This window comes from Polypterus senegalus, unplaced genomic scaffold, assembly GCF_016835505.1.
Source record: "Polypterus senegalus isolate Bchr_013 unplaced genomic scaffold, ASM1683550v1 scaffold_2770, whole genome shotgun sequence".
Classification (NCBI taxonomy): domain Eukaryota; kingdom Metazoa; phylum Chordata; class Cladistia; order Polypteriformes; family Polypteridae; genus Polypterus; species Polypterus senegalus.
The window spans coordinates 128,666-144,424 of NW_024384799.1; the positions used below are offsets into that span (position 1 = coordinate 128,666).

At 35.5% G+C, this 15,759-nt stretch overlaps 1 protein-coding gene and 1 long non-coding RNA gene across 2 annotated transcripts in view; both read left to right on the top strand.

Moving 5' to 3' along the window:
* The window catches only part of LOC120522120 (carcinoembryonic antigen-related cell adhesion molecule 5-like), a 33,979-nt gene extending 26,256 nt beyond the window's left edge, over nt 1-7,723 (top strand). The window contains exons 5-8 of the mRNA XM_039743279.1: nt 2,076-2,190; nt 4,476-4,525; nt 7,564-7,610; nt 7,718-7,723. Coding sequence (XP_039599213.1) covers nt 2,076-2,190; nt 4,476-4,525; nt 7,564-7,610; nt 7,718-7,723 — 218 coding nt within the window. The remainder of the gene's footprint in view (nt 1-2,075; nt 2,191-4,475; nt 4,526-7,563; nt 7,611-7,717) is intronic.
* Nucleotides 7,724-7,874: 151 nt separating this feature from the next.
* Nucleotides 7,875-9,564, top strand: LOC120522118. The gene is made up of 2 exons (XR_005632289.1): nt 7,875-7,917; nt 9,438-9,564. It is a non-coding gene; the product is annotated as an uncharacterized LOC120522118 (long non-coding RNA).
* The last annotated feature ends 6,195 nt before the right edge of the window (nt 9,565-15,759 follow it).

Below are 15,759 nucleotides of genomic sequence, written 5' to 3' on the forward strand. Positions count from 1 at the left end.
ACCCACTTTTACCATCAAAAGCAACATAGAGAACATTGGTACCCAGGTATGAATTACTGTCTGTTTACTTTGCTACCACTTCAGTACATTTGCATATCCTTTATACATCAAAAATCCTCTCCTGCCACTATTACTAAACTGTAAAGCTGTTGGCACTTCACTCATTTCCATTAGCCAAAAAAAAAATTACTTTGCAATCATTTGAAAATGTATCAAAATGCTTTTCACATAGCATGAAGTTACAAGGTACACAGCCAACAACAACATTTATTTAAAGAGCATGTTTTCATACAAACAATGTAGCTCAAAGTGCTTTACAGGATGAAGAAAGAAAAAATAACAAATGAAAAGCTAGCATTAATTTGATTAATTAGGGAGGGAAGAACATGCAAGTGGCAAATACTGGGTCAGTGATCGAGCTATGAGTGGAAAGTGCAGCGCACCTGAAAAGTCTTCACAGAAACAGTAGACCTCATAATGAATGTAAATGCAAGAATAAATGGTGGGATTTCTTTGTGAAATGGAAGTGCTGATGCAACAAGGTACTCAACCATAAATGAGGCTCTGTTTAGGAGCAAAAATATAATTTGAGTATAGCTATCTTGATATGCTGGCACAAGTATTGAATTACACACACACATTCACATATTGAATCATATACATGATTTGATGGCAAATGTGTACACACATAAAAATGACTGTTTATTCTCATATTTGTATACAGTGCCAGGTCTGCCATGACTGTGAAAGCATTCCAAAGTGAGCTGCATTCACTCACAGACTGCTCCTTTTACATTGTGCCATCTCGCATGTTCTCCTTTCCACACATCAAACTGATGCTGGTGCTCTTGCTGCTTCCTGAGCAGCTCTTCTTTCTCCACCCTGCGGCCCGCTGCTTCTCTTCTTTAAATCGGCATCTTTTCTTGTTAAAACTTATTAAGTTAGTTTTTGTGTTGCAATTACTTAGTGCGTTTTCTTTATATTTTAACTTAGCCGGCACTTAAGTCTTCAATCTGCCTCAAGAATGATTAGCGAAGCTGGTAGGAATGAGAACGGCGCCCATACACATGTGCCGTATGGCTTCCTGCTGTGCGCTGCCAAGAGTTGATTTTACAATAAAATCAAATAAAAAGAGTAATAAAAATCATAACTGTGAAAGCGGATAGTAGACGTCATGTAGTATATGTGTACCAAGTTTCAAGTCAATAGATAAAACGGTTTTGCGGTACAGGTGATATAAAATCCTGGATAGACAAGCGAACAGCCACAGTAGCTTTTATATAAGGAGATAAGTAAGAGCAGAAACACCCATTGATGGACAAGGGATCAGCAATTTATAATCAGGTGGCTGTCCTGATCAAAATGACTGTTGCAGGTGTGTGATGTTACAGTAATCAGACAAGGTCACCAGTGAACCCAGCAAATTTGCTGAATTTTTGCTGATCAATACTAGTGAGGATACAAATTTCTTGGTTTCTTTACTTTCTATATACTAATCAGAATAGTTCATTGCTTCTTTAAATTATAAGAGATTAGTTACCATGAGCAGTACTGATATGGGCTGATTCATTTACAATGTATATTATGGCCTCATCTCAAATTAAAAGTATATTTGATTTCTCTTGTATTTGTGTTGTATGTGGGAGTCATCAGTGCTTAACAAATGCTATTCTGTTCACATATTCAAAGGTATCCTTTCTGAAACCAGAATCTTAATACTCTTTCATGCTCATAGCTCTTTGCAGGCATGTCTAGTCCAACAATATGACGCTACACAAACTGGGTATTTAAATCAGCAGGAAAAGGCTATTGCATTCAATTCTGTTAATTTTTCCTACTTGTGATGAAAATTTCACCAGTTGTCATTGAAATTCAGTTACAGGAATGATCATACTCGTATTATTTATTAATTTCATGTGACTAGCAATCTAAAGTCTCCTGAACAGTTTGTTTAAAATCATTAAAGTTGTTTAATTGTATGTTTTGGTTTCATTAAAAGATGATGGTCCAGTTGTATTTCTGAATTTAATGATATCTCAACTCAGAAACCATGATAGTGTTTTGTATTTTAACAGCACCTTTACCAGGAGCAGTTTTCACAACAGAAAAACTAGCTGGAATGATCATCGGTTCATTTCTAGGAGGAGTTCTTCTAGCAGTGATTGCATTTCTTGTTGCAAACAGCATTAGGTGAGTGCAGTGAATGATTATCTTACTTCTGTTCCTTTATTCCAGATAATTGGCATATCTGAAAATTACATGAGACATTTGATTTTACATGTAACACTGCACAACAAAGTTTTTGCTTCTTGAACACTGTAGGGTGTTTCTTAATAGATTTTGGGTGCTGATCACGAATATCACATCAAAATTTACCCATCACATAACATTTTACAGAAATCTTCAGTTTTGTCATGCTTTTTTCTTATATTTGTATCCAAACATTCTCACTCCCTTAAGTGACTTATCAACATACGGTTTGTACAGCCTGGGCATGTCCAGGCATGGAATCAGGCCGGGTTGGAAGCTGTTTGGTGGAAGTTGACATCAAGTTGTTTCAGTATGCTATAAAGGAGGCTTGCATACACCGATCCTGCTCATTTGGTTAATATTGATAGTCAGTGTGTATGTATAGTAAAGTATAGTATCTGTAGCAATATAGCAGTAAGTAAGCTTGATGCTATAGATGTTTCGTGTCGGCACTCGAAAGACGATGCCGCTTGCTGTTTCGATGATATGAACAGAAAGACATGTGATGGACTGTTACTTCTGTTTGACTAATGTGTCTGGTTTTCTGCCAAAAACAAGAAGTCAATTGAATATCCTAATCTGCCTTCAGCAATGAGACCCGTGCAACATGAGACAGTCTTCCAATTCTGAAACCACCACAGGATTGGACCTTAGACCAGCGCTTCCTGATTGGGGGTGCTCAAAGCGAGCAACTGTTGCTGGGGTGCCAGAATCCATCGTGGAAGAAAATGAAAACATTATTTGTACAAAATCTTAATTTATCTATCCAATCCATAATTAAATGGGCAGGCTATTTCGTATCAGTGCAATACGCTGCTTGTTAAAACGAATGACTTCGCTCTTACACGCACTTAATGCTGCGTGGGTATTATGAACTATCGTATCTGTTCAAGTGTTATTTAAATTTTAAATATAAGTAAGTTTTATTTAGTCGACGGAAATATCTTTGGTAGGAGTGTAAGTTAAATGTAGTCATCATTGCATAAATTTTTCTTCACCATAGAAATTTAAAGACTAAATTCAACTTACATTCCTACCAAAGATATTTCTGTCAACTAAATAGAACCTACTTATATCCAAATAGAACTTGAAAAGATATATTTTTTCAAATCTGACCGCGCATTTTAGATCGACTTGACGCGCACTACATCGAGCCTGCGTGCTATTGTGCTCTCGCTTGCCTGCCTCAATAAGTCACCGCCGCTTGCCTGCCTCAATAAGTCACCGCCGCCGCTCTTACTTTACCATTCATTTAATCATGGCTAGTCATGAAAAAATTAGAAAATGGAAGGAGGATTACACTGAGTATGGCTTTACCAAAACAATTATTGATGGAGAATAAAGTATCCATTATTCATAAAGCTTCAATTGGTGATCTCTTTTCTGCGTTAACCTCATATTTTTTCATACTTCTTCTCAAACCAAGGGGGTGCGAAATCGGCCTCGTCCGTCACAGGGGGTGCGAGGGTAAAATGAATCGGAAGCGCTGCCTTAGGCGAACCAGATGAAGAAACTGCAATGCAGAGTACTGACAGTGACACCCAGATCAAAGAGAACATTTTTATTGGCCCCAGATCAGACATGTTATGAGTGACAAGCGGTTTGAACATCTGTCAGTTGAGCTGGAAAAAATTTCCTGGAAAGCCTTCAAAGATTTTGTTGACAATTTTCTGGGCAATTACAGAGCCCCAAACTCCATTCAGCTGGTAGACAAACTTCTCAAAGCATACAAGACAATGAAGTGCAGCTGGAATCCATCAATGCTTGGTGACTACTGTTGGACAGTGCAACGTGATGCACCAGAAATTGAATACAAAAGAAAATCAGGAGCTAAACATTTTTAATTCTGTTGAATTTAATAGCTTATGTGAAACATAAACGTGACTAAATACGTTAATTTCAGTAAACATATAAATGTTTACATGATGCAGTAAAACCAAAACTATATTTGTGCATACCCAGTAGGTTTCAGGAAGCAAGAATTTTCAAAAAAATTGTTGTGCAGTGTAACCTAAGATTGAAAATAATAATTTATGTAAGTGTATTAATTTATTTTACATTCAAAAGTCCTTTATAACAGATTGTTATGCTGTGCTGTTATTTATCTCCTTTGTGTTTACTGGGAGACTAGTAACAATTCATCTAGTTAAAATCACACATGTTGAAGTTCATTGGTTAATTGTGATCAATCTGCAAGGGTAATAACAGTGTGTTTATATCTCCAGGAGGGGCCCACTTTGCAGAAAAGTTTCAAATATTAAAGCAGACATTAACGGTATGTAATCTCTCCCTTATGATTAATCAGCTCCACACTCCAGTGCTGTATACTGATAAGTTTGGTAACCTGTTGTTAGGCACATTCTTGTCTTTATTTGTCAGGCTGATATCAATGTTTCCTTCCATTTTGTAGATTTTTGTGTGCTTTACTCTTAACACCATAACCCTCAGCCAACTGTGTAACATATGTAAGGGTGCTTCCATAGTGACACTTTCAACACAGATTAATATTAAGGAGGACAAATATATAAAATATCATATTGTCAAGAAAAAAACCAGGTGATCTAAAAAGAACACTTAAGTACATAATATATTAAAGGATCGTCTTTGCATCTACATTAAAGGGTTCTTCTGCTCCCTATCTGCTCGCATTTTGTTCTCTTGCTTACATACTCCCAGCCCCTTACATACTGCTGTTAGTATGAAGGAGACCCAGTAGCATTTGCACTTCTTGTTATCTGAAAGTCCTCAATAGTATTGTGTCAAAGGGGGATGAGCTTCTTTCCTTGAAACCTAATAAAAAAGAACTATGGGATATCATAGCTGACAGCAGTTAACCTTTAAATTGCTATCACAAAATACCCACATTATCCAAAATGCCATATAAAGGATGGTTATACCAGAAAAGACATAGTCAGATTTTGTATAATGTCTTTTAGCCACAATTACAAACTGCCATTAATATTGCCCTTAATTATTAATTATTTTATTCCTAGAAAGTAATACCACTTTTAGAGAACACCTATATTAAGGAAAAGCTGAGACACTGAGTTACTGCTAAACTGCTGCTTTCATTAAGATCCAATACTGCCCTCTTTATATGACAGAAGTGTTTGGCTTTGCTCATTTGTTTCATTTGTCTAAAATTAGTCCATCAGGGCTAATAAAAATTTGACTGACCAGATCTTGCCCTTTTTATTTGTTTCTTTAGCAGATATTTGTATAGGTTGTTTCTAAATTACAAGTGAATTAAACAAGTGCCTGTGCAGTGTAATGAATTTCATGGGCTGGCCAGAATGATTGAAAACACAACATTTCAGGCTATCTCTAGGAGTTTGGTGTGAGATGCTATCAATATGAAAGATATGCTGGTATCCTGGTTGAAAAGCAGGGACATTCTGTGGGGCCACAAGGAGAGTTGCCAGGTTTGATGATTCCTACTTTTGGGGATTTCTATTTGACCCGAAGTACTTCCAGTGGGCTAGGCTGCAGCACCTGAAGTACACCGGGAATCCTTTGAAAACAAAGCATCACTCAGCTCCTGTAGTTATGCACTGTGATAGGTGTGACTGACCCTCAACATGGTAGCAGGAATCACGTTCACCAGTTTCCTCGTGGATGTCTGTACAAGCTACACAAATGCATGGTTTTGAACTTTGGTGTTTGCTCTCATTATAAACAGACTGGAAAATTCAAACTATAAGACACTTAAAAATAATGTTTTCCATTGTCTATCTGCAGAGTTAACCTGATAAGAAACAATGGCACCTTACATAGCCTTATACTGACAGTCTGTGCATGCGTTCCACTTCTGTTTAATGCCAAATGGTTTTTCAGATCACTTTATTGCATTAACAGGAGATTTTCAATAATACTGTACATTGTATTATGAATGTGGTACACATTATTTTTTTCCATATTCATATAAACATTCCTCTTTTAAATGGCATACTGTGTAAATATTTGATGGATTGTTCAATGGGCAGGGGATTCACATGGAAAAAGTGTAGTAGTTGAGGACAAAACCAGAATCTACCAAGGCTGAGAAGGAGAGAAAGAGAGAGACATGGCAGTGATGACACAGATCATTGTGTCAGTGTAAAGCAGAATGCTCCACTAGCAAAACACATGTTATGGAAGTGCTGTGTATACCTCCAGAAGACAGTAGTCAAAGACGCTGATTTACTAAGTAGGAATTTTGACCTGGAAACATAAAGATTTCCTTGAGACATCAAGAACAGCCAAAGCAGGTTGGCAGGATTCCTTTTCCTCATTGTAATAACAGAAGTTAGACAGAAGGCTAAAGTAGCAACTTGCAATTTAATGTCATCATCCATCCATCCATTATCCAACCCACTATATCCTAACTACAGGGTCACAGGGGTCTGCTGGAGCCAATCCCAGCCAACACAGGGCATAAGGCAGGAAACAAAACCCAGGCAGGGCACCAGCCCACCGCAGGGAACACACACACAACATCTTAGAATTGCCAATGCACCTAAACCGGATGTCTTTGGACTGTGGGAGGAAACCCACATAGAAACGGGGAGAACATGCAAACTCCACACAGGGAAGGACCCGAGAAGTGAACCCGGGTCTCCTAACTGTGAGGCAGAAGCGCTACCACAGCGCCACCATGCCGCCCTAATGTCAACATGTTTACCCAATTTTAAATTTGGAGAATTTTATTCTTTTAAAGATGAGATTTTGGAAGAAAGACTACAGGCTATTGCTTTTCTCCATGATACCATTCATGACTGGAAACCGTGGGAGTGTGTGGCCTTTTAAATGATACACCATACAGACTGTTTGATCTTTCATGACCATGGAAGGCATGCGTTGCAATGGCATCAGTGAATATCAAAGAGTCCTGTGGGGTGCTGTATCAGGATCATTGGCGTATCATTGGTGGCTACAAGGCTTGACAGACTCACCCTGATCCTGGCTTCAAGAGACCCCATCAGGGATTCAAAGCCATCTAAGGCCAGAGGTCCAATGACACTAGAGTCTGGAAATTAGTTGAGCAAGGGCAAATCAGCAGATTAAGAAAGTCAAGAAAAGAGAGATGATAACAGAGAGACTGAAGGAGGTGAAGTGGAGGTGGAGTGTTTAATCCTAGTACTGGTGGTCTAGGGAGATGGGAAAATAGTTAAATAAATAAGTCAACCTGTATCACATCTGCAAGAACTATGTTGAGTATCTTATATTGTATAACATTGATAACAATGATCATTCAAAATTTTAAACTTGACTTACAAAGTATTTAATTTCTTTTTTTTTTTTGGTTTCCATTAATAAATTGATCCTCTGTTACAGAGAGCCCATCCAGCACTTATGAAAATGTGCTCAACACAAATAGAATGGTGAGTCTCCTTATCAGTCTTTTCACTCTACATTCATTCTGACATCACCTTATTATAATTAATTGCACTTTTTAACTCATTAACTTTATCTCTACTGTATAAACCAGTTTTAACTATTGAATTACAAAGTCTGTCTTTAACAATACAGTATATGTAGTGGTGAGATTAATCAGTATCCAAAACTACAGTCCACTCAAGATGTCACACCTAACCTGTTCTTTCCAGTAGCTGTTACTAAATATTTCACAACTTTAATTTTAGGATAAAATCCTTCTCTTCAAAGCCCTCCACAGATCACCTCTACATGGTAAGGAATTTAATCTGTGTTTTGTTTTGTTTAATTTTTCCCAAATGATTCACAAAGTGTTATAAATAATAAGAAAAGAAGGAAAATTGGTTCTTGATGCTGATTAACAGGAAAGTCAAAGTTAAAATGCAGAAAATGATGACATTATTAACAGAGGAGTTATGGTCCTTTAGGTTGTCAAAAGCTGAAACAACTAAATAGACACAACTGAATGGATGCAAGAAACAAAATGATTAATTTAAAGAACGAGATAATTTTAGGACTGCCTGTAGTGATTGTGATGTGGTGTTTCCAGTATTTATATTATTATGTTTCCTCTCTTGTTTTGTCGTTAATGCTTGATATTTAATTCAATTAATTTTAGTCTTGTTTAGAGCTCTTCACTGAGTGCAGGCTCACAGTGCTGTGATAGGATCACAGGTTAATGCAATTAAAACTTTACAAATTACTGATTGTGTAATAAATACACATAAAGACCTAGATTTGTTTAAATACACAGCAAAACAAAGCAGGTTTAAAATGAATAACTCACATGGAGTCTAACAGTATTTGTTAACACAATTGTTGACCATGACAAACTGACAATGGAAGACAGGAAAAGAAAACTCCAGGCAGCAGCATCCCTGTTGAAAGTAAACCTCTGGAGGAGTCCACAGTTAGTTAGAACATACAAAGTCAAAAGACTCAGATGCAGTCACAGTACTGGAGACCTTTGCCAAATGACCACCAAGTCCCTCCTGGAAAGTCTACAGTATAAGTCTATGCTGGGCCATCTAATATCACAATAACATCCGTCCATTGACTCCATGGCCCCTAGTATCTCAGGCAGGTTTCTATGATCAGGGAAATAGCTTGGCAGTAGAGAAGTGTCACCAAGTGCCTCAAAAACACCAATTAGACGAATAGAATACAGGAGATTTAGTAACAGTTCATAATTATTGTTTTACTTGTATTTTTATACAAAGGACACAAAAACATTAAAAATATCAAAGTGTTTCCCAGAAGTGATTTATGAAATGATGAACATTATTTTAATAAAAGTACAAATGTTTGTGAACATCCCATCAGATCACTTTAAATGTGGATTATACAACACAACTACTTTGAAATTTTTCATGGACATTTTATAATGTTTGCGATTCTCCAGCATTGGTCACCATAGATTTCTGTTCTATCCGAAATATTTTTGTCTCTGTTCTGCATAAAAACATGAGAGTAACAATTTGACTGATCAAGAACTACAAACAATATGGGGTAAGTAACATAAAAGAGATCACTTTTGTTTGCAGTACTGCCTTAAAGAATACTGCCCATTACACTGATCTGGAACAATTTGAAAACAAAAGATTGAAAGAAATGACATTAAACAAAAAAGACAAAGTCCATTTTACCTCTCTTTCTAAATATATATATTAACACAATTTTAATAGTCACAAGACAGGTCAAGTCAGACACTCTACTCCCTTGTAAACTCATGCTTTTAGGAATACTTTATTAATAATGATTTTCATCTTTCACAGGGTCTGCAGCCTCGACAGCAGTCAGTCTACCACTCCCACCAAGGAAAAATGCTTGCTTAGCATAAGATGGAGAAATGTTTATATTGGGACAGTCATTTGTGATCACTAGACAGCGTCTTCAGTAGCAGTTAAAAAAAAAGCAATATTGCTATGTTTTATTATTGTGTTTTAAAAGATAACAAACCATAATTATGAGATATTTTTCTAAAGCTTAAACATACTTGTAAATCTTAGCAAATTAATCGAGTCACATTTGTGGTGAATTCCATTCCAGCTTCATGTGTTTTCAATGCCTGCATTTCTTTAAACAGCAGTCATGATGTTGATACTGCTATTTAATACTTTAGTGGTTACAAAGTTTAAGGCCATTGTAAAATATGTGTTTATATTTGGTAAAACACATTACTGCCTATATGTTAGGCGCCTGAGGGGCACATAAACTTTGTTTTAGGATACCTTGAAGATCTGGTTTGGAATCAGACAATCCAACTGCTGTTTGTGTTTGATGTGCTTCTCTTTGTATCAGACCACAGAGGATACTCAGGCTCTTCTTCAAATGCAAGCTTTTAAAACAATTAATCTCATATTTTCTAAAAGTTGTTTTTCAATGGAAACAGATTTTCAAATATGACTCATCTACTACAAAACATTTATATCCAGTACAGCAAAACCCAAGATTTCTATATTTTGCTGGGACCTCTTAATGTGAACATTAAAGATTTGTAATGATGGTGTAACTTTTGAAATTAAAGCAGCTGCTGAAATAAGCTACATATGCTCATCATCATCTTCTTCTTCAGAACAAGAATCTCTTTTCAAACTGTCGTTTTCACTCTTCTGGAATTCTTATTTTGTACCACATAAGACATACAGTAAGTCCTTATTCAATAAATGCCACAACCCCAGGTTGGAGATCACACAACAAAGAGTAACATGAATTCAGTATTGTTATTTTACATGCTTTGTGTTAATTTAGTTTTGTAGCTTTTAACAAGGCACTAAACAAATGAAGGTATCTTTGCTGTCAATAGTGATGATAACACAGGCGATGCTCCTCTTCCAGTTGAAATGGTCATCTGGTTTTCATTAAATATTGAGTTAATTCAAAAATTGATTCTAGTTCAATTAAAATGAATAAGCTATGAAGATGGAGAGATCCGTAAAAGTCTTCTAATGTGACTGACGGCATTGCAGTAAAAAGTCTCACCAGTTACTGATTTAATCAAAATTGCTGACAGGCTATTATTTACTAATAGTCAAGATATGGGGAGATACCAAATACCACTGACACTTTTTTTATTAATTTAGACCACTTTGTGCAGATCTCTTGTCACTTTGACTTTAAGGAGTCTTTTTCTGTTGATCAATGTCAAAAATGAAAAATAAATTGACTGTGAATGTTGTATAACAATAAAATTTGAAAACTTGCAAATGGTGTGGATTCCTTTCAGAGTCAATGTACTTGTTTTAAGATAAAATGAAAAAAGATCATCAATGACCCACGTAATCATTTAAAAATGTGAATAAGTAAATTGTTTTTTATTGTAAACAGTATGTAAATTGCTTTGATACAGTGTCCAGTGTTAAAGACGTTAACTCATAGGAAACTCATGTGTGACTCTGCTGAGATCTCTGCTGAAATTCAAAAGGAGACACTTGAGAGATTACCGAGGTAAAGTGTTCAGGAGAAACATCTGAGAAGCAGGAATAAAAGAAAATGTATCAATTTTATTTCTTTCTTACCTCATTGTTGTCTAGGGAAAACCAAAAAGTTATTAAGGAGATATCTTTTTCATTTTTCATTCCTATGGGAATTTAACATTAACATTAATTGATCAAATAAATGGCTATATAATTGGCCCAGATGGCACTTCACTGCACAATTTACATGTGTTTACTGTTTGTCTGCATTTTTTATTTGTTAGACCTTTAAAACAACAATTGATCTCAAATAACAATGAAGTACAAACCTCTGATTTTCTTCCATGTGTCTTTAGAAATGAAAATTTAACCAAATGATAATATTTCTAATACTATTTAATTTATTTTGCACAAATTTGTTTTAATATTAATCATGCAATATTCAATATCAATCATCTAACCTGGTTGTCTTGATCAGGGCATGAAGAAGCAGTGATTATCATGGCAGCATTAATAAAAAAGGCAGAAACTGACCATAGACAGAGTGCCATGCTGTTGACTGGCACACACACACACACTTTCACTCATACTCGGACAATCTGCAGTCACTAATGAACCTAACACACAATATCTGCAATATTTTCATAACAAACCAAATATATAAGGAGAGGGACCAACTAGTTCATGTGAATGAAAACAGCAATGTACACAGTTAAACCAATAAAGCAAGCATGTAGTGTGAGTCAAAAGAGAATTCTCATAAATAGCATAACCATATAAACCAATTGCAAACATACTATAAATATGTAATTTACGGTTTGTCTGGCCTAAGCTTGCTGCTTTGAGGAAAATGTATAATAAACTCTAGACAAGGTGCGTAAAAATTTTAATTCAATCAAAAAATTAGACCTGGCAAGATAATGTTTATAATTTACCAAAAAACAGTTTTTTAATTTAATATCAATGAGCCCTGAATGGACTCGGTTCTGCTGTTTAAACTTAAGTGTGGTGAGAAGACACACCATGAAAAGTCAGTTCTTCTACTCTAAAGTGAAATTCTCCTCGATTCATCTCAAAATACTGCCCTCGTTTCAGCAGGGTAGTCCAATATGGAAACTCCTTTTAAGCTTTGTATCTACAGTATACTACACTAGAAATTAAATTATCATGCTTTTCCAAAAGAACTATAGAATCCACTATTATGACATTTCTGCTGTGTTTGATCATGTTTTAATTTAATGCAGTTATTCTAGATCATAAAATTGTTATTTTTAACTAAAGACTGTCTCTATTATAATTTTTTTTAATTCTGCACAAATGAACTACAATGAATTATGAAGGATCTAACTAATTTATAAAAACAATGTACAGGACTCTTGAAAGCAACTTACCAAACTAACATACAAAGGCATTTATAGGACCCTTGAAAGAAACTTATCTAACTACATCTGTATTCTTTCTTTTGATTAATAACTGTACATTTGGTGACCAATAATTTACCAATAGTTTATACGTTAATGCATGTCTAAGTAAATTAAGTACTCTTAGTTTGATATAGCCAGACAATTTATATATATATAGCTTAATAGTTAAAAAACATGAAACTTTGCACAGATAAATATGAGGATCAAAGCTTCTGGGAGAGCCATCCATTATCAGTGTAGCTAACCAATGTTAAATGTGTAAAAATAATAATAATAATACGTAATTTCACATAGTCTGGACGTGTATGTTTGATATAAATAAAGGCCCAATCGAGGGACCAAAATTAGCAACGTCAAAGACAGGCATACATCAGAGAAAGAGGCACCATTTCATCTTGGCTTTGAAAATTACAACTCCAGCATCAGCCCAACATTCCTGAAACTAAAAGCTGCCCAAAACAACATCCTCTTATGGCACTGCTGTTAATTTTGGTAAGCTTTCTAAGACTATCTATACCCAGACTTTTCTATATTTTCTTGTACTTATTATTATAGTTTAACAAGACAAAGTGAACCTCACGGTAATTGTTTGGTAAGTGGTTTTAACTAAATGTGTGTAACTTTTTTAGGATCAAAGTGTGTCAGCCTTAGGTTTAGGATATATTTGGGAGGTTAGTAAAGATGTGTCTTGGGGACCAAGGTAGCCTTAGAGCTAGGTTACAGTATATCTGAGACACCCATGTGTTGTTCATGCAGTACCTGGTGAGGTCCAATGTGGAGTACTGAAGAGCGACAGGCTGAACAAACATTACTCCTAATCAGTGCTTGTGTGGATGGGAGTGTGTGTGCTTTTTATGTATGAAGTTTAGGGTTTGAAAGTAAGCCAACCCAATAACAAACTTTATGAGTTCCACTCATCCAATGATAATGCAACAATACAGATACTTCACTACAGTAAAACCTTGGTGCGTAGCAGTTCACAATACAAACACATAAAATTACTGTTTCTCTGCCACCGTTTGTCTCTCTTGCCAACATGTGGAACATTCTCCTGCATTGTGGGATCTCGGTTTTTTCTTGAACATGACAGCCTTGTGCCTGCTGAGCAGCTTTCATTCTATAATTGTAATAAACTGTTCAAAAATTAGATATTTACTTTAATTCTTTCGGATTAGGCGTTATTATTGACACTGATCTGTCCTTTAATACTCATATTACTGCTTGGTCCAAACTATCAATGGGATATTTGAAAATCAAGGCTATTTCTCCATAACAATAATAAAAATAATAATAATCATAATAATACATTATATGAATATAGCATCTTTCTTGTCCAAGGCACTTAACTCACTTCTGACTTAATTTTTCCAAGTAATTAGGTTGGCTTGAACTTCAGTATCCTTTAGCAAAGTTCCTTTAATGAAGATAGTTCTGTTTATTGGCCTGTTTCACATCATCTTATACCCACTACATGTACGAGTTATTTCTCTAAGGCCCGTCTATTCACTTACTCTACTGTGTGAACACTAGAGGGCACTGTCGCTCCTCTAACCCAACAGACATACATCCATCCATCCATTATCCAACCCGCTATATCCTGACTCAGTGGTTCTCAAACTGTGGGGCAGGCACCCTAGGGTGCCAAGCAACAAAAAGGGGTGAAGATGTGAAAAAAGAAAACAAGAATCAAAAATATGAAAAATACATCTATTGAAACCAAAACAAATTAACTTAAACTACAATCTGATACTAGAAAAATAAATATAGAGTTAGATAAATGTCGATAAAAGTGAAGTAGGTATAATAAAATTTGCATCTATGATATTTCATTGATTAAAAAGAACAAATTGATATTAGTGGGCTCCTTTAAAAAACATTAGGGGGCATGATTAAAACTGTTATGAAAACTCAGGTCACAAATAACAACAACAACAACATTTATTTATATAGCACATTTTCATACAAAAGTAGCTCAAAGTGCTTTACATAATGAAGAAAAGAAAAATAAAAGACAAAATAAGAAATCAAAATAAGACAACATTAGTTAACATAGAAAAGGAGTAAGGTCCGATGCCCAGGGTGGACAGAAAAACAAAAAACTCCAGACGGCTGGAGAAAAAAATAAAATCTAGGGGTTCCAGGCCACGGACCGCCTAGTCCCCTCTGGGCATTCTACCTAACATAAATGAAATAGTCCTCTATGTAGATAGGGTTCTCACGGTGTCACTTGATGTTGATGGTCATACAGACTTCTGGCTTTTAATCCATCCATCATTGTTGGAACATCACGGTGCTTTGAGTAGAAAGGACCAAAAAGGACACCGGAAAAGGAAACAGAAGAGAGTAGGGGTTAGTACAGATTTTAGAGCCACCATAAATAGTTATTATGATGAGTTGGATATACAGAGTATGAGGATTTTAATTACAGTGAAGTTATGAGAATGCCATTTTAAAGTAATGTGCTTTCAGCAGTGTTTTAAAGTGCTCCACTATATTAGCCTGGCAAATTCCTATTGGCAGGCTATTCCAGATTTTAGTTGCAGAGCAGCAGAAGGCCACCTCACCACTTCTTTTAAGTTTTGTTCTTGGAATTCTAAGGAGACACTCATTTGAGGATCTGAGGTTATGATTTGGAATATAGGGTGTCAGACATTCCGATATATAAGATGGAGCGAGATTATTTAAGGCTTTATAAACCATAAGCAGAATTTTAAAGTCAATCCTGAATAACACAGGTAACCAGTGTAGCAACATCAAAACTGGAGTAATGTGCTCGGATTTTCTTTTCCTAGTTAGAATTCTAGCAGCTGCATTCTGCACTCGTTGTAAACGATTTATGTCTTTTTTGGGTAGTCCTGAGAAAAGTGCGTTACAGTAATCTAGTCGACTGAATACAAACGTGTGAACTAATTTCTCTGCATCTTTCAATGATATAAGAGGTCTAACTTTACTTATGTTTCTTAAGTGAAAAAATGCTGTCCTAGTGATCTTATTAATATGAGATTTAAAATTTAGATTACAGTAAAAGCTTTTACCTCCATCTTGACTTTTAATCCTAATGTATCCAGTTTATTTCTAATAGCCTCATTGTATCCATTATTGCCAATCACTAAGATTTTAGTTTTCTCTTTATTAATCTTGAGGAAGTTTTTTTTTTTTAAGTATCTTTCATAGTTTGGCAAACATGTATTCCAATCTTTTATAAATGCAGTAATGGGAAAATTAAGTCAGATAAAGTTTACATAATATTGAAAATT